The 22,989-nt window shown below is 40.4% G+C and overlaps 1 protein-coding gene across 1 annotated transcript in view; it reads left to right on the forward strand.

The window, feature by feature from the left end:
* The window catches only part of RPS6KA6 (ribosomal protein S6 kinase A6), a 213,425-nt gene that overhangs the window by 169,021 nt on the left and 21,415 nt on the right, over nt 1-22,989 (forward strand). Inside the window, exons 19-20 of the mRNA XM_054721015.1 lie at nt 8,773-8,849; nt 11,696-11,813. Coding sequence (XP_054576990.1) covers nt 8,773-8,849; nt 11,696-11,813 — 195 coding nt within the window. The remainder of the gene's footprint in view (nt 1-8,772; nt 8,850-11,695; nt 11,814-22,989) is intronic.

A 22,989-nucleotide genomic window follows, 5' to 3' on the forward strand; every position in this document is an offset into this window, starting at 1 on the left:
GTAATGATGTGTAGGAAATGAATTATCTTTTAAACTAAAATTAGAAATATTCAAGTACCTGTGCAGATATTTGAATATAGTAGCATTATGGGGGTTATAAATTCATTACTTCATTATAGTGCCTAAAGAGTCATTTTTCTCTAACATAAGATAACTAGAGGCCCGGTGCACAAAATTTGTGCACGGGGGGTTGGGGGGTGGGGGAGGTCCCTTAGCCCGCCCTGCACCCTCTCAAATCCAGGACCCCTCGGAGGATGTCTGACTGCCGGTTTAGGCCCCATCCCAGGGATGGGGCCTAAACCAGCAGTCAGACATCCCTCTCACAATCTGGAACCACTGGCTCCTAACCACTCAACTGCTTGCCTTCCTGATCGCCCCTAACCATTCTACCTGCCTGCCTGATCACCCCTAATCACTCACCTGCCTGCCTGATTGCCCCTAACTGCCTCTGCTTGCCGGCCTGATCTCCCCCTAACTGCCCCCCTGCCGGCCTGGTCAACCCATAACTGCCCCCCTGCCAGCCTGGTCACCTCCTAACTTCACCCCTACCAGCCTCGCAGGCCCCTAACTGCGCCCCTGCCGGCCTCGCTAGCCTCTAACTTCCCCTGTGTTGGCCTGGCCACCATCTAACTGCTCCCCTGCCAGCCTGGCCACCCCCTAATTGCCCTCCAGCCAGCCTGATTGCCCCCTAACTGCCCCCCTGCTGGCCTGATCACCCCTAACAGCCTCTGCCTCAGCCCCCACCACCATGGCTTCCTCCAGAAGGAAGTTGGATGTCCAGAGATGTCCAGTTGACCCGGTCTAATTAGCATATTACCCTTTTATTAGTATAGATTATAGCCCTGGCTGGGTAGTTCAATTGGTTAGAGCATCATCCCAATACACCAAGATTGCTGGTTAGATCTCTGGTCAGGGTACATACAAGAATCAACCAACAAATGCATAAATAAGTGGAACAACAAATCATTGTTTCTTTCTCTCCCTGTCTCTGCATCTCTCTCCCTGCCTTGCCCCTCTCTCTTTCTTTCTCCCTCCCCCTTCCCTTTCTCTCTCTCTCCCTCCATCCCTTTCTCTCTCCCGCCCCACTCACTTTCTCTCTCATTCTCTCTAAAATCAATACACAAAAATTTAAAAATAAACTGATTACAATTTCAACTTAACAAGGAGTTAATAATATTTATTCACTTTTTATATGTATTAATTCAGTCAACTTCTTTAGATTTATATAGTAGATGTGCTTTTCTACTATACCTATGTCACAAAAGTTGATATCTCTCTAAAACATTTTATTTTATAAATGTAAATCTATAATAGTATTCAACTGATATTTAATGTCTTCTGATATATAAGAATAATCCTGAATTAAAGGAACTTATAATAAATTGGTTGGATGTTGCTCCTGCAGCTGTTTATAAAAAAAATGAGTGTGAATTTACTCTGCATTGTTCTGCTCTGGGATGGATATTTTGTTCCAAATATGAATTAAGTTGAACAAAGGGAATGAAAATCTATGGGATACCAAATGAGAAAAAAGGCAATGGCATTAAATACTTTACTTCTGACGTCTGTATTCTTGTATTTAACTTGATGCAAGTAGGAAAGTATTAAACACATGTTCTGCATTGTACTCTTTCATTCATCCCACTACCTTGCCTTGTTTTTTATGGCTATACTAGAGGCCTGGTGCACGAAATTCGTGCACAGAGGGGGGTTGTCCCTCAGCCCAGCCTGTACTCTCTCCAATATGGGACCCCTCGAGGGATGTCCGACTGCCCATTTAGGCCCGATCCCGGTGAGCAGTCGGATCCCTAAACGGGCAGTCAGACATCCCTCTCACAATCCAGGACTGCTGGCTCCCAACTGCTTGCCTGCCTGCCTTCCTGATTGCCCCTAACTGCTTCTGCCTGCCAGCCTGATCACCCCCTAACCACTCTGCTGCCAGCCTGTTTGCCCCCAACTTCCCTCCTCTGCCGGCCTGGTCACCCCTAACTGCCCTCTCCTGCAGGGTTGATCACCTCCAACTGCCCTCCCTTGCAGGCTTGGTCCCTCTCAACTGCCCTCCCTTGCAGGCTGGGTGCCTCCCAACTGCCCTCTCCTGCTGGCCATCTTGTGGTGGCCATGGATCTTTGACCACATGTGGGCAGCTATATTGTGTGTTGCAGTGATGATCAATCTGCATATTACTCTTTTATTAGATAGGATTGAGGCCTGGTACAGGGGTGGGGGCCAGCTGGTTTGCCCTGAAGGGCATCCCGGATCAGGTGGGGGTTCCCTTGGGGTGTGGAGCAGCCTGAGCAAAGGGCCTGTGGTGGTTTGCAGGCTGGCCACGCCCCCTGGCAACCCAAGCAGAGGCCCTGGTATCTGGAATTTATTTTCCTTCTACAATTGAAACTTTGTAGCCTGGAGTGGAGCCAAGCCTGGGGCTCCCTCCGAGGCCGGCAGCCATTTCTGTTGGGGTTATAATTGAAACTTTGTTGCCTTAAGCAGGTGGGCCCGGCCAGGTTGTGCGGAAAGCTTTGCTTCCCCTGTTGCTGGCGGCAACCCTGGCCTGCTCTCTCAAGCTCCATTCTGCCGCCATTTGTTTGAATTTGTTTACCTTCTATAACTGAAACTTTGTAGCTTGAGTGGAGGCTTAGGCCTGGCAAGGGCAGGTGGAAAGCTTGGCTTCCTCTGTTACCTAGGTACCTTGCTCTCTGTGGCTGTAGCCATCTTGGTTTGGATTAATTTGCATACTCGCTCTGATTGGATGGTGGGCGTGGCTTGTGGGCATGGCTTGTGGGTGTGTCAGAGGTATGGTCAATTTGCATATTTGTCTATTATTAGATAGTATATTCTTAATATTATAGAGCTTTGAGACCCACTCTAGAGCAAAAGTGGACTGCCTCCTCTTTGCCCATACAAAATGGATTTAAGTGTGTGGTAAATGTGTAAAACAAGGTTTTCATGATTGATGTAATTAGATTAAGCACTATCACACCTCCTGTGCCCTTTTTCTCATTAACTAGGAAGGTTATGGATGTGTGAAATCATTATAGCTGACTCAATGAGTAACCCTCATCTATCCAGCAAGTTCTTGGGCAGTCCTTTGACCTTGGCTGCAAATTGGAACATTTAAAAAATACTCTTCTATCCCTGGCTGAGCATTGTCCTGGTACATCAAGGTTATAAGGTTGTGGGTTCAATCCCTGATCAGCACACATACAAGAATCAACCAATAAGTGGAACAACAAATTGATGCCTTTCTCTCTCTCTCTCTCTCTCTCTCTCTCTCTCTCTCTCTCTCTCTCTGTAAATAAATTAAAGTTAAAAAAAAGTTTTAAAAAATACTGTCATAAGGGAACCACAGAAAACATGATAGTGATGTCTGGAACCATAAGAATTTATGAGAAAAAGAAATGAAATAGGTGGTGTGGTTTCCCCGACCTGCGGGGTCTTCTAACGGGGGTACCGAGGCGGCGCACCTAAGAGAATGAGAAACAGACAAGGGACGCAAAGAATGGAGGCAAGACAAAAGGGATTCTGATCAAGCCTCAAAACTTTATTTTTACAGCGTTCCTTATATGTGATTTCTAGAAGGGTGGATGCCTAGGAGGGGTGGGGGCTGACCTAGATAATCGCTAAAGTCGTAACTATAGATAAAGGGTGTGGCAGTTGAAGGGCGGCTACAGAAGAAATGCTTTGTCCTCAGGCAAGAGGAGGTGGGCCTAGTTACAGTAACTTACTGAAGGTCAGAGTTAATCCTTTGACCGACTCTTGGTCCCTGACATCTCCTCCCTCTCTGTTTAAGAAACGGGAGTGGGCATTAATCGACCGAGGAGACATTGACCTGGTTCCTCCCGTGGGCTTTGCATACCCACTGTGTGTGGCTCTTGACATCTTTTGGGGAGGAGAGGCAGAGCCATTATTTTTATCGATGTCAACCTCTATGCAAACCAGGTATACTCTCAGGGAAATCCAGAGGAGGTTGGAAAAATATCCCAACCTTCCCTTGCAATGCTTTGCTCTGCACCCGGTTCGATACCCATACCTCTGGCTCTGGCTAGAGCGTAGGTAAGCATCCCTCTGGTTAAGATGCTGTCCCCGTAGGGAAGGAGCGAGTCTGGGTCCGGAGGTGCTCGTGCTCTTGGTAAACCGAGCCCCACCTATCAGCCATTTCCAGGCGTTGATAATGAATCTGAATGGGTTTTGCTAAAGCTGAATCTATTTGCTGTTTTACGAGGTCTAAATGCCCAAGGGCCAAATGTAAGAATAAGGAGAAAACCAACAAGGGGACAGGGGACCAAGGATGGGGAGGAGGGTAGGGGAGGAGTCCATTCTTGACGAGGTCTTCTTGTAGCTTCTTGATCTTGTCTCGGACGATGCCAGACTTGTTGGCGTAGAAGCAGCATGGTTCCTGTAGAGCCAAACATATCCCTCCCTGTTCTGCCGTGAGCAAATCTAACCCTCTTCTATTTTGTAATACGACTTCTGCTAAAGAATCAATTTGGTCCTGAAGATCACTAATGGTCCCTGAAAGAGCTTGGACATCATCAATTAATTGATTAGAGAGTTTTGTGTAGGAGTGTATTGCTACTCCTAGACCGGCTGTGCCGGAAGCTACGGCTCCAGAGATCCCTAGACCAACGAGTAAGGGGATGAATTGGACAGCCCATTTACTACGCCCAGCAATGTAATCAAGACTGGGTAAGGGAACAGGCTCATCCCCTGGAATAATGGAGATGTCTGGGAGAATGTTAGCTTGTAATCAAAGTCCAGTCCAGTTTGTTGGCAGGGCTGTATAAGCTAGATTATTGCCACAAAGGAAAACTTGCCTGGGGGCAGGACATAGGGGCTCAGAGCAGTTAGAAAAGGCCTAAAGGGGAATGACCCCTGGGGTAACCTGCTAATGCCTGGGCGGGAAGGATCTGTTGTGGGACGAACCTGATGGCCCCTTGGTTCGGCACCGTGTTCGGGGCCAGGGGCTGGCCCCTCGAGAAGTTTCCCTGCCGGGGTGGAAGGGCTTTACCCTCGATATCTGTTTTTGAGTAACATTCCTTAGCCCAGTGGAAACCGCGTTGGCACCGAGGGCAAGCGGTCTTTGGGGGAGCCCGTGGTTGTTTGCCACTGGGGCAATACTTTATGAAGTGTCCTGGCTGTTTGCAATTAAAGCAGGTTTTTTGTTGTGTATTTGGCTGTTTTTGGGTAAAATTTTCTAGAGCCGATCCTATAGCCAATCCAATGGCGTGGGAGGTACCTATTCCAGAGCAGAGTTTAATATAATCAGAGAGATTGCCACATCGATGAGGTCTTATGATCTCTTGACAGATAGGGTTAGCATTCTCATAAGCGCGATGCTTCACAAAGGCACTTTCCGTTTCACCTCCCCCAACTAATCTTTCAGCGGCGTCCGTGAGGCGGCTGATAAAATCACTGTAAGGCTCCTCAGCCCCTTGGCGAATTTTGGCTAGCGAGGTAGTGGCAGAATCCTTAGGGGGGAGACGGCGCCAAGCCTTAAGACCGGCGACTTGGATTTGGGCTAGTAAACCAGGGGGAAATTTGGCCTGGACTTCATTGGTTTCATAGGGGGGTCTGCCAAGAAGTTTATCTCTGGTCCACGAGCGGGAGCTTTTACTTTCATTATTACGTTGGGCTGTTTCTCGGCAGTTTTCAACAAAGTCTGTACGCCAAAGGACATAATCACCTCCTGAGAGCGTGGCTCGAGCTAAGGATAGCCAGTCATTAGGTGTGAGCCATTTGTCACTTAAGCTTTCGAGAAGGGCGATGGTAAAGGGGGCCGTAGGGCCATAGTTACTGACTGCGGCTTTAAGATCTTTAAGATGTTTAAGATTAAGGCGGCGGTATTTTTGTTCAGATGTGTTACTCTGGCTAGGGTTGGGGTCTTCAGTGTCTGAAGCTTCATTGTCTGAGTCTGGATTTTGAGTTTGAGAGTCAGAGCCTTCTTCTTCTTCCTCAACGACCATAGGGCGGGAACCCTGACTGCGGGTGACGGGAAAAGCGTGGAGGGTGGTTTTTGATTTCAGGTTTTTTGGGACAGTTTTGGAAGGGTTTGGGTTAGTAGAGAGGGTGATAAGTTCTGCCTCGAGGGCTTGGACTTCTTTAATAAGCTGGAGGTGTTCTCGTTTCTGTTGGAGGATTTCTTTTAAAGAGGATATGTCTCGGGTAAGAGAGACTTTAGCTTGTCTGATGGGGTCAGAATTAAAGGATAGATTTGGAGCTGTAGCACGGAAAGGAGGAGGATAGTAAAAGGTGGGGGGGTTATATGGTAGAGGAGGAGGATAGTAAAAGGTGGGGGGGTTGTATGATGGGGGTTTGTAAGTTTTATTAGGAGGCTCTTGAAGAGCAGGAGCAGTGAGACCCCAGGGATTCTTACCGTCGTGATAATGGGCAGCTTGTTCATCAAGGGTTTCCTGCTTTAGATGGGTCATCTGGTATATCTACCTCGACTGACGGGCAAGCTGAGGATGGGCGGGAGCTGTCTTTTAAGACTGTCTCTCCTGTTTTTATTATATCTTTTATAAGGTTCCAGTAAGACAAAGCAGATTCCCTTACTCCTCGCGTCCTGAGGGACTCCTTAGGCCCACCGAGGAATACCTTGTGAGAACTGAGAGAGGTGCCCATGTTGATGTGGGAGCTTCTCAATTCTTTGCCTCCTCCGCGTAAGCCTCTGGGACGTATAAACCCCGTGCCAGGTCAGCCCTGAGTTTCCAATGCCTAGGACAGTTGTCTCGTCAGCAATCTCTGTTTGCCCAAAGGCCCCTGCTCACGTATCATAGGTCGGGATGTATAAGCCCCATGCCAGGTTAGCGACCACTAAGACAGAGTGAGCTCAGGGTTTGCGAGAGACGTGACGAGGAACCAACCAGAGACAAGTTACTCCTCAGGGTGATTCAGAGATCTCGCTCGGCCAGATCGCGGTACCCTTAACACTTCCCGGATCGGCGAGACGAGTGCTTATTAGCGGACTGGAGGTTGAATCGAGAAGCTCAAAGTGTCCATCAAAGGGGATAAAAACTAGTTCTCACAAGGAATTCACTCTTAAATCTTGTCTGAAAAGATCATCTGCAATACTCAACTACAATCAGATCATACTCACGGACGGGCAGCTCCGCGGCGATCAAGTGACAGAGTCTTCCTCGTGGCGTTCCACGGCGACTCAAGAGGGTGTCCGGCCGGACCGATGTGCAGATGTTCCCCGGAGAGCCGACTCTCGTGCCCCACGTCTGGGCGCCATTATTTCCCCGACCTGCGGGGTCTTCTAACGGGGGTACCGAGGCGGCGCACCTAAGAGAATGAGAAACAGACAAGGGACGCAAAGAATGGAGGCAAGACAAAAGGGATTCTGATCAAGCCTCAAAACTTTATTTTTACAGCGTTCCTTATATGTGATTTCTAGAAGGGTGGATGCCTAGGAGGGGTGGGGGCTGACCTAGATAATCGGCTAAAGTCGTAACTATAGATAAAGGGTGTGGCAGTTGAAGGGCGGCTACAGAAGAAATGCTTTGTCCTCAGGCAAGAGGAGGTGGGCCTAGTTACAGTAACTTACTGAAGGTCAGAGTTAATCCTTTGACCGACTCTTGGTCCCTGACAGTGTGGGGGGGAAGCAGGAGAGGTTTAAGTTTTACTAAAGGATGCCAACTTGGGTTTACCACGCTATGAGTGGTTTAACTGTACCTCATTATTTATTAAGGGCTTTTGTAGTCCTTACGTGCATTATTTACATAAGCCAGTTATAGAAGTATTTGATAGCTTCTCCAGCTTATCAAGTTTGCACATATGTGTGTTCTTATAAATCCAATTTACCTAGAAAAAAATATATCTTGAACTTTAAGTTAGTTGTTCATTATTCGTGTCTGGCAATTGTCAAAGCCAAACATTAATGTATTGAGCCTCTTAGAAATGAAATGTCTAATCTGGTGCTTACACAGCCTACATTGTCTCTATTTCATTCCTATGCCTAAAGGTTGTAGCAGTGGACTTATTTTTCTGAATAAGAAAGCTTCATTTCATCTATTTTCTAACTAACTTTATTAACCTCATGGAGAAAACTCACATTAATACATAATGAATATATCATTGATTTTTATTAACACTAGTGCTGAGAGCAAAAAACAGCTACCTAAATTATTGTATGAAAAGTTAATGAAACCATTTAGAATTTATCAAATGTGTATTTGTAATCCAGAAATATACTGATCTTTTCAAGACATAAGCCTTGTATATAAAACAAATATTAATCTTTCTTTGATAAGATCATATATTATCTTATCATCTCGTATGTAGCAAGGAGGCAGTTACAGATATAAGCACAAGCTCTAGAGTAATTATACCTCCTCCACTGCTTACCAGTTTTGTGGAAATTACTGAACATTTGCCTCAGTTTTTTTCATCTTCAAAATAGAAATAATATTTTCCTTATAGAGTCAGTGTCAAGATTAAAAACAGTACTGTGTGTAACATATATTAAGCTTTTTGTACATATTAATCTTAAATTTTGATGTCTCTATTTGGTTTTTCTAAAAGGAGAAGTGAAAATCAATATTTTACAAGGTTGTTTTTTGTATGATCCATGTTACTCACTTTTATTAATAGCTATTTATTCCATACTTGCTAATAGCAGAAGTTTTTTGCCTTTAACATTACATGAATCTATTTTTAAAATAATCTAAGTTTTTAAATTGTGAACATTTGTGAGATTATTAAAAGCACAACTTTCATTCAGATGAGATAAAGAAATTTATACTGGGTAATACCAGATAATTATTTCTTTCTCAGGTTCTTATGCAACAGGGCTACGATGCTGCTTGTGATATTTGGAGTCTTGGAGTCCTTTTTTACACAATGTTGGCTGGGTAAGAAACCTTATATATTCAAAATAATTCACATCATTATTTGAATTTCACCTGTATATTTTCATCTAGAAAGAGGACAGATGAAAATAACCTTAAGAAAAAGTCTATTAACATTTCAAAATATTGTACACTAATGGCCCGGTGCATGAAATTCGTGCGGGGGGGGGGAGGGGTCCCTCAGCCTGCCCTGCACCCTCTCCAATCTGGGATCCCTCTCACAATCCAGAACCATTGGCTCCTAAGCGCTCACCTGCCTGCCTGATGCCCCTACCTGCTCTCCTGTCTGCCTGATGTCCCTAACTGCTCCCCTGCCAGCCTGATGGCCCTAACTGCTCTCCCCTCCTGGCCTGATCCTCCTAACTGCCTATCTGCACTCTCCACCTGGCCTGATCCCCCTAACTGCCTATCTGCTCTCCCCTCCTGGCCTGATCCTCCTAACTGCCTATCTGCACTCTCCACTTGGCCTAACCCCCCTAATTGCCTATGTGCTCTCCCTCTCCGTGCCTTCAGACCCTGGCGCAGGAGTGCTGAGAGCTCTTCGCCGAGGCTGCAGCTGTGGAGCCAGGGCCCATCCTGACACCCCCCTCCAGGCCGAGCAGTGCTGCTGCGGAGGCCGCCACAGCCTGTCCTGATGCCCCCTCTGGGCTGGGTGGTGCCACAGGCCTGTGCATGCCTCCACCAGGGGGGCCATCCCCTGTGGCAGCCTCATGTCCCGGTGGTGCAAGTCCCTGCCCACCAGCTCCTGTGCACACACAGCCTGGTCGTGACTGTGACACCGTTAGGACCTATTAGCATATTACCTCTTTATTATATAGATTGTTTTCTTATAAAATTGAAAAAAAACATAAAGGTGTTTAATGAGGCAATATTCATATATATATAATTTTAAAAGTTTTCAATTGATATTGAATTATTACTTAAGATATAATTTTAATTTTATTTTTTTAATCCTCACCTGAAGATATTTTTCCATTGATTTTTAGAGATAGTGGAAGAGAGAGGGAAAGACAGAGAAAAAAATCAATATGAGAGAAACAAATCGATTGGTTGCCTCCTGCACATGCTCCAACCAGGGCCGGGCCGGGGAGGAGCCTGCAACCCAAGTAGGTGCCCATGACCACAATCCTTATAGAAGGAACCCAAGACCCTTCCGTCTGCAGGCCTATGCTCTATCCACTGAGCCAAACTGTCTAGTGCTTGAATTGATTTTTTTAAAGTACTTGAATTCTGGCTCTCCTGCCACTAGAGATTTGATAGATTGAGCTTTATAACAAATCTAAATGGTAACAGAATGCTAAATTACAGAAACACACAGTTAACTTCTCTTGAAAGGATAAAATCCTACTAAACAAAGTAATAAATGGATTACGTTAATGTTGGTAATTTACAAGTCTTGATTTACTCTTAATATTTTTATTTAGGAGTAAAAATTTATGGCTGTAAAAAAAAGGTTGGATTTAAAAAAATCAATGCATAGAATGGAATTTGAAGAATTATAATAAAATTATAATGCATTTAGGTTTGACTTTTTAGAGAAGGCATTTAGTATAATTAATATGTGCTTGATATAAAAGAAGAGTTATACATATGAAATCATCACACAATTATTTATTGGCTTGGTGATCATTATGTATGTCAGTGTATTCTACGTACTTTTATTATTATTTTTAGATATATTTTATTGATTTCGGAGAGGAAGAGAGAGGGAGCTAGATAAAAACATCAACGATGAGAGAGAAACATTGATTGATTGCCTCCTGCACATCCAACACTGAGGTTCTAGCCCACAACCTGGGCATGTGCCCTGACCTGGAATTGAACCATGACCTCCTGGCTCATAGGTTGAGGCTCAACCACTGAACCATGCTGGCTAGGCTCCACATACTTTTAGATATATTATAAAATTTTGCAAAATATTTAGTTATAGCCCAAAGTAAATGCTAAAGTTATGAATAGCTAAAGTTTTCACATGAAACAAGGGATACCATTTCTGGATTGCTGCTTTCAAATATTTACTTTATGACTAAACAAAAAATGAATGTTAGTGTATATATGTGTGTTTAGTGTTATATCAACTTTATTACATGGGGAATTAAGACATTAACATGTGAAGACATATTTCTCATACTTTTTAACAGTAAGACTTTTCATTCCTAAATTTGAATACCATTTTCAGTTCCATCTGTTAAAATGGTACAAAACTGATCACTTTCTGTCATTCTATAATTAATTTTTAAACTATTTTAACTTTATACAAGGTAGTTGTCTTCCTTTCCATGAATATTGATCCACATAATAATTTTAATGCTCTAGAGAGTTTTTTGTTATACTGATATAAATATTTAACTAACATTTTTATGGACATTAATTGAAATTATTGTTAACCTGTTTTCACTGATAATATTTATAAAATGCTAATGAATAAATTTGAATCAATAAAATAAATGCATTTATATGAATATATAAAATTAAGTTTCCTCATGATTAGGTATATTAGGTTTGCTGACTTATGCCTGGGAGAATACAAAATTTGCTTGTTTTATTACAGCCTGATTTTAAGACTAACTTTACATGAAGAGCCACTTTTATTTTATTTTACATGGATTAACTGTTCAAAGGCAACAAGACTTTGATATAGACAAGATTCTTCATTTTATTAAATAATTAATTAGGATTAAGTTCATTATTTGAAGTATCAAATTTGATGTGCACAGTGAAGGGAATTATTAAATAATGTTCTAATTTGCTATAGTAAATATTTGCATGTAGTCTTATGCTCATCACTTTCAATTATATTTCATATGTATAGTAGGCCCTATGTTTATTAAAATCTATTTTATTAATAGTTATACTCCGTTTGCTAATGGCCCCAATGATACTCCTGAAGAGATACTGCTGCGTATAGGCAATGGAAAGTTCTCTTTGAGTGGTGGAAACTGGGACAATATTTCAGATGGAGCAAAGGTATAAATTATAAATGTTTGTTATATTAATCTTAAATTGCTGAAATATTTAAGTTATGTTTAAGTGTGTATTTGCAGAGTATATGCTGGTGTTCTATGTCAGCATTTGTTTTTAAGTTAATTCACTTGTATGTGTTGATTGAACAAAACAATGGCTGACTTTCTGTTGTTTTTTTTTTTTGCTCATGCTTCTTCTTTGGGCAACATTCCTATTTTTATTAGTTTATATATGTTCAGGGAATATAAAATAGTTTCAGTTTAACCAAAACTAAAAATGTAAATATACTGAAGAAAAAGGCATACTTAAGCCAATTAAAGTTGCTTTCTGAATGTAGTGTGTGTGTGTGTGTGTGTGTGTGTGTTTATGTCATTTCTTCTTTAGTACAGATATTAACTAGTGATTATGTAGGCAATTTTTATAATGTTAAATATTCTTAGAGAATATATAAACTTTTTATCAGTAGCATCTAGATATTTATTATTGATGGCTTAGAGATGTCCAATAAAAATATAATGTAAGCCACATATGGAATTTTAAAATTTCTAGTTAGTATACATATCCTGATTTCCTATGCAAATACAGAGTGAAAAATCATGAGTCCAAAGATTCACCCCTCAAAAAGTATAGTAATCTTGAAAGGTGCCAGAAAATTTTCATAAGGTAATTCTCATAAATCCACTGAATTAAAAATAAAAAACATGTTATATAGCAAAAAATAAATAAATAAAAATGAAATTTCTAGTTAGCCACATTAAAAAACAAAAAGAAAATGGTGAAATTAATTTAGTAACAATATATTTAACCTGGTCTAGTTAAAATATTTCACCGTTTAATCAACATAAAAATTAGTGAAATATTTTACATTCTTTGTTCATTTTAAGTCTCTCAAAATTTTGTGTGCATTTTATTCTTACAGCTTATCTGAGTTTATGGAGTACCCACATTTTAAAGGGGCTTAATAGCCACATGTGTCTAGTGGCTGCTGTATTAGTGCAGTTTCAAAGTAACTGGTCTTATTTATTTTTTTTTGGGGGGGGGGGGATGGTCAGTCCTTAACTACGCATTGTTACCTTTCTAATTTAAAAATTTTAAGTTTTAAAACAAAAGCCCAAAGGTTGTCAGCGTGTGTATTATAGGGACTTGAGGCTTTTAAGCTGCATTTGCAGTAGAAAACATTTTAAGACAAAAGGAATTGTTTATGTTTAATATCTGCTAATGATAAAACCTAATTGTATCAAGAACACTTGTTAATCTATAGGGTATATTATGGAGTAAATCTCATATCCTTATCATTGTAGAATGTGATTGCCAACAGAAAAACAGAAGGGATTGTGTTTGGATGTTAGCCATAATAACACAGGTGTGCTATGTGGTGTGGTAGAAGGAGCACCTGATTAGAAGTCAGAACCGAGTGCTACTTTTGATCTACTAACTAGCTGCTTCAGTTTTCTCATCTGCACAATGTGGAGATTAAATTCTCCCTGTGGTTCCTTCTAACTCCAAAATTCCATTTCTGTGCATTTTGGTTTATTTATAATGTGTCTTATTTCCCCTTGTAAAGGGGTTGAAACTAGTAGTATTATTCATGAACCATATGTATTTTCTAACTCAGCCAGTTTGTGCATCACAAAATTACATATTCACAAGGAACAATTCCAATGTGTGTGTGTGTGTGTGTGTGTGTGTACACTGAGTGGCCAGATTATTATGATCTCTGAACTCATAATAATCTGGCCACTCAGTGTATACAGTATACACACACACACACACACACACACACACACACACACACACACACACTAGAGGCCCGGTGCACTAAATTCATGCAAGGGGTATGTGTCCCTCAGCCCAGCCTGCACCCTCTCCAATATGGGACCCCTCAAGGGATGTTCGACACGATGGAATACTAAGTTGCTATACAAAAGAAGGAACTTTTACCATTTGCAACAGCATGGATGGACATGGAGAGCATTATGCTAAGTGAAATAAGCCAGATAGGATAGAGGCCTGGTGCACAGGTGGGGGCCAGCTGCTTTTCCCTGAAGGGTATCCAGGATCAGGGTGGAGGTACCCTTGGGGCATGTTGCGGCCTGGGCACGGGGCCTGTGGTGGTTTGCAAGCTGGCCACACCCCCCCGGTGACCCAAGTGGAGGCCCTGGTATCTGGGATTTATTTATCTTCTATAATTGAAACTTTGTAGCCTTGAGCAGAGCCAAGCCTCCTGCTTGCTCCGTGGCCACAGCCATTTTTGTTGGGATTTATTTATCTTCTATAATTGAAACATTGTAGCCTTGAGTTGAGGCCTAGGCCCGCCAGGGTGTGCGGAAAGCTTGGCTTCCTCCATTGCCGGGGCAACTCAAGCCTCCTGCTCTCTCCAGCTCCATGGCTGCAACCATCTTGGTTGGGTTAATTTGCATACTCGCTCCTGATTGGCTGGTGGGCATGGCTTGTGGATGTAGTAGAATGATGGTTAACTTGCATCTTATCCTTTTATTAGATAGGAGATATATATATATATCTCCTATCTAATAAAAGAGTAATATGCAAATTGAACATCACTCCAACACACAAGATGGCTGCCCCCATGTGGTCAAAGATGGCTGCCCCCATGTGGAAACAAGATGGCTGCCACAAGATGGCCAGCATGGGAGGGCAGTTGGGAGGGACCAGGCCTGCAAGGGAGGGCAGTTGTGGGCAATCAGGCCAGTAGGGGAGGGCAATTAGGGGTGACCAGGCTGGCAGAGGAGGGAAGTTTGGGGTGACCAAGCCTGCAGGGAAGGGCAGTTGTGGGGGACTCAGGCCTGAAGGGGAGAGCAGTTGGGGGGACCAGGCCTGCAGGGGAGAGCAGTTAGGGGCAAACAGGCTGGCAGAGGAGCAGTTAGGCATCAATCAGGCTGGCAGGGGAGTGGTTAGAGGGTGATCAGGCTGGCAGGACAAAGCAGTTAGGGGCAATCAGGAAGGCAGGCAGGTGAGCAGTTGGGAGCCAGCAGTCCTGGATTGTGAGAGGGATGTCCGACTGCCCGTTTAGGCCCGATACTACTGGGATTGTTGGGATTGTGCCTAAATGGGCAGTTGGACATCCCTCAAGGGTCCCATATTGGAGAGGGTGCAGGGTGGGCTGAGGGACACCCCCTCCATGCACTAATTTCGTGCACTGGGCCTCTAGTGTGTGTGTGTGTGTGTATATATATATATATATATATATATATATATATATATACACACTAGAGGCCCGGTGCATGAATTTGTGCATGGGTGGGTTCTGGCCAGCCTGGCCAGAGGGAGGGGACATGGGCATTTGGCTTGCCTGCCTGCTGGTTGAACTTCTGGTCAAGGGGACAATTTGCATATTAGCCTTTTATTATATCGGCTATACACTGAGTGGCCAGATTATTATGCGTTCAGAGATCATAATAATCTGACCACTCAGTATATATATGCCTCTTGCTTTCCTTTAAAAATATAACTGGCAGCCATGAATAAAATGATGAAAGACACAGGAATTTATATGGCAGTTGTGCTTATATTTTTAGTTTTCTGTGGTATATACTGTCGTATAATAACAATTGTTTTTCTTAATTATAGCTCCTTACAATTTTTCCCTTGAATGCTTTCCCTTTGAATGCTTTTCTTTCTATTGGTTAGTACCACCATCAAAAGCATACAGAAGATGCTTCTCTTTGCCTCCTGTCCATGCAGAGTTTATAAACTTGGTTTATTCAGTTAAACAGTGGGGCTCATAGTGGAAGCCATGTTAGCTTTGTGTATCTTATTGCTACAATAGTTTCAGCTAATTCCACACATCCAAACCCCAAGCTTAGAGAACATTGTAATTGATCCTTCCCTTTTGAAAACAAGGGGAGACAAGGGGAAGAATCTGGCAAACAAAGCAAAAGTAGAAGAGGCAAGAGAGCAATGAAAATTTCATTACTTCACTCCATATTAAAAATAAACACAATAACACCTGATTAATTAGACAATTCTATCTAAATTTTAGACTATTAAAAATAAGTAATGTATTACTTATTTTAAGCACATATACCCTCAGCCAACAAAGAAATGCCCAGTAGAAATTTTTATGTGATAATTAATTACTGGCTCTTCCCTTGCCTCCTTACAAAAAAAAGAAAATTTTCTACTTTTTATCTTACGGTGTACCCATAACAACATTGTATGTGCTTTATTAGAGATATTATTACATTCTACCTTGTCATATATTCATTTGTGTACATTTTTAATCTCCTCACTTGGGTAGTTGTAAATGTCATATTCATTTTTGTGTTTTCTTATTTTTTAGCCATGAAAGATTTTAGTTATTTTTAATTACAAAAGCAATACATAGATATGTTCAGGTTGTAAAAAACATCACACAATACATATAAAATTAAAATATCCCCCAAGGAAACAATGTTTTTAGCAACATTAGAATTTTAATTTTATAATTTTATTGAACATTTTTAATGTTAACATTTTTGCAGGTTTCCCCCTCTTCCCCCATTTTGCCCACCTCCACCCACCTTTGCCTCCCCCTCGGCCTTCACCAAACTATTGTTCATGTCCATAGGGTATGCATATATGTTATTTTTTATTGTTTAAAGTATTACATATGTCTCCTTTTTCCCTGATTTGCCCACCCCCCCAACCACTCCCACCCCTGAGGACAAGTCCCTACCACCCCAGTGTTTGTGTCCATTGCTTATGCTAATATGCATGCATACAAGTCCTTTGGTTATTCTCCAATTTCCCCTCCCCTGCCTTCTCTTTGAAGTTGGACAGTCTGTTTACTGCTATCTTGTCTCTGGATCTATTTTTGTTAATCAAATTATGTTGATCATTATATTCCACATATGAGTGAGATCATGTAATATATATCTTTCTCTGACTGGCTTATTTCGCTTAGCATAATGCTCTCCATGTCCATCCATGCTGTTGCAAATGGTAAAAGTTCCTTCTTTTGTATAGCAGCTTAGTATTCCATCATGTAGATGTACCACAGTTTTCTAATCCACTCATCTGCTGCTGGACACTTAGGGTGTTTCCAAATCATAGCTATTGTAAGTTGTGCTGCTATGAACATAGGGGTACATATATCCTTTCTGATTGGTGTTTCTGTTTTCTTGAGATATAGTCCTAAAAGTGGGATTACTGGGTCAAATGGGAGTTCTATTTTTAATTTTTTGAGGAAACTCCATACTGTCATCCACAGTGGCTGCACCAGTCTGCATTCCCACTAGCAGTGCTCAAGGGTTCCTTTTTCTCCACATCCTCTCCAGCACTTGTCCTTTGTTGATTTGTTGATGATATCCATTCTCACAGGTGTGAGATGGTAACTCATTGTTGTTTTGCTTTGCATCTCTTGGATGATTAGTGACTTTGAGCATATTTTCATATGTCTCTTGGCTTTCTGTATATACTTTTTTGAAAAGTGTCTATTTATGTCCTTTGCCCATTTTTTGATTGGATTGTTTATCTTCTTTTTGTTAATTTCTATGAGTTCCCAGTAAATTTTGGAGATTAAACCCTTACCTAAAATAGCATTGGCAAATAATACATTCTCCCATGCAGTGGGCTTACTTGCTGTTTTGTTGATGGTTTCTTTTGCTGTGCAGAAGCTTTTTATTTTGATATACTACTATTTGTTTATTTTCTCCTTAATTTCCATTGCCCTAGGAGCTGTATTGGTAACGACATTGGTACGACATATGTCTGATATTTTGTTGTCTATGGATTCTTCTAAGATTTTTATGGTTTACTGTCTTACATTTAAGTCCTTTAACCATTTTGAGTTTATTTTTGTGCATGTAAGTGGGTGGTCTACTTTAATTTTTTTGCATGTATCTGACCAAATTTCCCAACACCATTTATTGAAGAGACTGTCTTGACTCCATTGTATACTCTTGCCTTCTTTGTCAAATATTAATTGAGCATAATGGCTTGGGTCAATTTCTGGGTTGTCTGTTCTGTTCCATTGGTCTATATGTCTGTTATTGTGCTATTACAGGCAATTTTGAGAACTGTGACTTTGTAATATAGCTTGATATCTGGTATTATGATCCCTCCAACTTTGTTTTTCTTTCTCAGGAATGATGTGGCTATTCGTGGTCTTTTTTTTATTCCAGATGGATTTTTGAAGAGTTTGTTCTATTTTGAAGAGTTTGTTCTAAGTCTTTGATGGGGATTGGTATTTTAGTGTGGATTGCATTGAATCTATATATTGCTTTGGGTAATATGGACATTTTAATTATGTTGCTTCTACCAATCCATGAGCACAGTATATTCTTCCATTCTTCCATTTGTTTATGCCTTCCTCTATCTCTTTTTTCAATGTCCTCTAGTTTTCCTAGTACAGGCCTTTTATCTCCTTAGTTAAGTGTATTCCTAGGTATCTTAATTTTTTTTGTGCAATGGTAAATGGAAATTTTTTTTTTTAGTTTCTCTTTCTGTGAGTTCATTATCCTATACAATAAAAGGGTAATATGCAAATCGACCACAAAGCAGAATGACTGTTTGCTATGACGTGCTTTGACCACCAGGGGGCAGACACTCAACACAGGAGCTGCCCCCTGGTGGTCAGTACACTCCCACAGGGGGAGCACTACTCAGCCAAAAGTCCAGAAGCCTGGCTCATGGCTGGCAAGAGCAGCGATGGTGGCATCAGTTGGACTTCCCCCGAGGGCTCCTGGACTGAGAGAGGGCACAGGCCAGGCTGAGGGACCTCCCACCCCCGAGTGCACAAAATCTCATGCATCTGGCCTCTAGTTTGTGTATAAAAAGCCATAGATTTCTGGGTGTTAATATTGTATCCTGTTACATTGCTGAATTCATTTATTAAGTTTAGAAAATTTTTGATAGTCTTTGGGGTTTTCTATATACAATATCATGTAATCTGTGAATAATGACAGTTTTACTTCTTTTCCAATTTGAATGCCTTTTATTTTTTCTTCTTCTTGTCTGATTGCTATGGCGAGCACTTCCAGTACTATGTTGAACAGGAGTGGTGAAAATGGGCATCCCTGTCTTGTTTCTGTTCTTAGGGGTAATGGTTTTAGTTTTTGTCCATTGAGTATGATGTTGGCTGTAGGTTTGTCATATAAGGCTTTTATTATGTTGAGGTATATGATCCCTCTATTCCCACTTTGCTAAGAGTTTTTATCAAGAAAGGTGTTGGATTTTTTCAAATATTATTCTGCATCAATTGATATCATTATCTGATTTTTGAATCTTAATTTGTTTATGTGATATATCACATTTGTTGATTTGGGGATATTGTACCATCCTTGCATCCCCAGAATAAATCCCACTTGGTCATGGTGTATAATCTTTATAATGTAATCCTGGATCCGATTTGCTAGAATTTTGCTGAGGATTTTAGCATCTATGTTCATCAAGGTATTGGCCCGTAGGTCTCTTTTTTTGTGGTGTCTTTATCTGGTTTTGGAATTTGGGTAATGCTTGCTTCATAGAAAGAGCTTGGAAGTGTGCCTTCCTCTTGAATTTTTTGAACTAGTCTAAGGAAGATAGGTTTTAGTTCTTCTTTGAATGCTTGGTAAAACACCCCTATAAAACCATCTGGACCAGGGCTTTTGGTTGCTGGAAGATTTTTGATTACTACTTTCATTTCTTTGGTAGTTATTGTCCTATTCAGGTGTGTGTGTTTTTTATTCTTCCTGATTGAGTTTTAGAAGCTTGCATTTTTTCTAAGTATATGTCTATTTCATCTATGTTTCCAATTTGTTGGAATAGAGTTGTTCATAGTATTTTTTCATAATCCCTTGTATTCCTGTGGAGTCAGTTGTTAAATCACCTCTTTCATTTCTACTTTTATTTATTTGGGTCCTCTCTCTTTGCTTCTTAGTGAGCCTCGTTAGAGGTTCATCAGTCTTGTTTATCCTTTCAAAGAACCAGTTCATGGCTTAATTGATTTTTTGTATTGTATGTTTGTTTGTTTTTTGGTCTCTATGTTTATTTCAGCTCTGATCTTTATTTTTTACTTCCTTCTGCTTAAGCTGGGCTTTTCTTGTTGCTCTCTTTCTAACTCTTTGAGTTGTAGGGTTAGATAATGTATTACTTTTTTTTTTTTTTTTAGGTAGGCCTGTAGAGCTATGAACTTCCCTCTCAGGACTGCTTTCATTGTGTCCCATAGATTTTGGATTGTTGTGTTTTCATTGTCATTTGTTTCCAGGATGCTTTTAATTTCTTCTTTGATCGCTTTGGTAACCCAATCATTGTTTAATAACATGCTAGTTAGCCTCCAAGTGTTTGATTTTTTTTTCATTGTTTTTATTGTAGTTGATTTCTAGTTTTATGCCATTATGGTCTGAGAAGATACTTGTTATGATTTCTATCTTGAATTTGAAGAGACTTTGCCAGTGTCCTAATATGTGGTCTATCTTTAAAAATGTTCCATGTGCACTGGAGAAGAATGTATATTCTGTATCTTTGGGGTGAAATCTTCTAAAGATGTCAATTAAGTCCATCTGATCTAGTGAGTCATTTAGGATTGCTGTTTCTTTGCTGATTTTTTGTTTAGATGATTTATCCAGTGATGTCAGTGGGTTATTGAAGTCCCCTACTATGACTGTATTGCTATCAATTTCTTCCTTGATATCTTCCAGAAGTTGTTTTATGTATTTGGGTGCTCCTGTATTGGGTGCATATACGTTTACCAGAGTTATATCCTCTTGTTGAATTGCTCCCTTTAGTATTATGAAGTGGCCTTCCTTATATCTTGTTATGGCTTTCACTTTGAAGTCTAATTTGCCTGATATAAGTATTACTACCCCAGATTTTTTTTTAAATTTCCATTCACCTGAAAACTTTTTCTTCATCCTTTCACTATCAGTACGTTTGAGTCCTTTGTTCTGAAGTGGGTCTCTTTTAGACAGAAAATGTATGGGTCATGTTTTCTTATCCATTCAGCTACCCTATCTCTTTTGATTGGAGCACTTAATCCATTTACATTTAAGGTTATTATTTTATTATTATTATTATTATTATTATTATTATTATTATTATTTGAATGCTTACCCAAGGATATTTTCCATTAATTTTTAGGGAGTGTAGAAGAGAGAGGGAAAGACAGAGACAAACATCAATGTGAGAGAAACACATCAATTGGCTGCTTCCTGCACGAGCCCTAAAGAGAGCCCAGGCCAGAGAGGAATCTGCTACCAAGGTGTGTGCCCATGACTGGAATCAAACCCAGAACCCTTTAGTCCACAGACTGATGCTCTATCTACTGAGCCAAACTGGCTAGGGCTAAAGGTTTTTATTGATAGGTACTTGTTTGTCGCCATTTTTATTCTTTATGCCTGTGTTCCTTCTTCCCTTTCTATTTCTTCTTTTCACAGCAGTCCCTTTAGCATTTGTTGCATTGTTGACTTGGTGGTAACAAACTCCCTTAGCCCTTTTTTGTCTGTGAAGCTCCTGATTACACCTTCAATTTTGAATGATAGCCTTGCTGGGTATAGTATTCTTGGATTCAGTCCCTTGTTTTGCATGACTTTGTATATTTCATTCCATTCCCTTCTGGCCTGATGTGTTTCTGTTGAGAAATCCATTGATAGTCTAATGGGAGATCCATTATAGTTAACTTTCTGTCTCTCCCTGGGAGCCTTTAAGTTTCTTACATTGTTGTTAGTGTTTGGCAATTTAATTATGATGTGTCTTGGTGTCGGTCTTTTTGCGTTCATCTTGTTTGTGACTCTGTGAGCTTCTTGGACTTGTATGAGTTTTTGCTTTCCAATAACAGGGAAGTTTTCTGTCATTATTTCTTCAAACAGGTTTTCTATTCCTTGCTCAGTTTCCTCTCCTTCTGGCAATCCTATTATGTGGATGTTGTTTTGTTTCGTGTTTTCCCAAAGCTCCCTTAGGCTCTCCTCCTGTTTGTTTGATTTTCTAGTTGCTGCTCTGCTTGTTTGTTTTTTTCCTACCTTGTCTTCTAGCTCACTGATGTGGTCCTCTGCTTCTTCTCGTCTACTCTTGATGCTTTCTATTGAGTTCTTTATTGCAATGATGTCATTTTTCATTTCTTCTTGGTTCTTTTTCATTTCCTTTTGATTCTTACACATGTTGTTGAATTTGTCTTCCAGCTTTTCCTTGTCCTGATGACCATTTCTCTGAATTCTTTCTCTGAAAAATTCCTTGCTTCCATTTTATTTACTTCCTTTTCTGGTGATTCCTCCTTTTTTTTGTTTTTGTATGGGGGCTGTTTCTTTGTCTCCCCATTTTTGCTCCTCTCAGGATGTCTGGTTATGTGACTCACTCTATACCAGGTTGACAAAAATCCACAAAATACAACTCAACAAGACACAACACAGAGGGAACAAAATACAAATGTATTCACAACACTGATAATCCCAAATAGAGATAACCACCAGAGAAAAGAGAATTAGGGGAGAGAAAAGAGTGCAAAATTGATATTGAAAAAAGTAAAAAAGGTAAGAGAGAAAAGTAAAAAAAAAGGGGGGGGATATAGTTATATGGGGAGAAAACTCCACAAAACCAACATAAACAAAAAATGCAAACAACAAACACTCAGAAAAAAATGGGGATGAGGGAGCTGAATCTGAAGAGGCAGAGCTTATTTCCAGAAGGTAAGGTAAAGGAATTGAAGGAATGGGGGAATGGCTATGACTCAGTATAGAGGAGTCAGAAAAAGAATGAGTGTATTAGAAGAAAAGTGAAAAGCAAAATTCTCAATAATAAATAAATAATAACTAAAAATAATAATAATTAAATATATATAAAGAAATATATATAATAAAAAAGAAAATTTATATATATATATATATATATATACATATATATATATATATAATGTTTTTTCCTTTCTTTAATCTATCTATATATTCATCTATTTTTGGAAATGGAGAATAGAGAGCAGATAGGCCTGAACTTGGTGAGTGAAACTAATTAAGCTATTAGTATTAGAAGAAGCGAGCAAGCAAGGAGAGGAAAAACAAAAGCATAAAATAAAAAATAAATAAAAACAAACAAACAACAAGAAAAAAATTGGCTAGAGAAGGAAGAGGAAAAAGAAGGCTACATGGACTTGGAGCAGGGGAAAGGAAATTAGATATATGAGTAAGCCAACAGAGATTCCTATAATAGTAGTGCATCAATAAAGCAACTAAAGATCAAATTTTAACAAGGAGTAAATAGAAAAGTGAGAGAA

This window comes from Eptesicus fuscus, chromosome 1 (genome assembly GCF_027574615.1).
Source record: "Eptesicus fuscus isolate TK198812 chromosome 1, DD_ASM_mEF_20220401, whole genome shotgun sequence".
Lineage (NCBI taxonomy): Eukaryota > Metazoa > Chordata > Mammalia > Chiroptera > Vespertilionidae > Eptesicus > Eptesicus fuscus.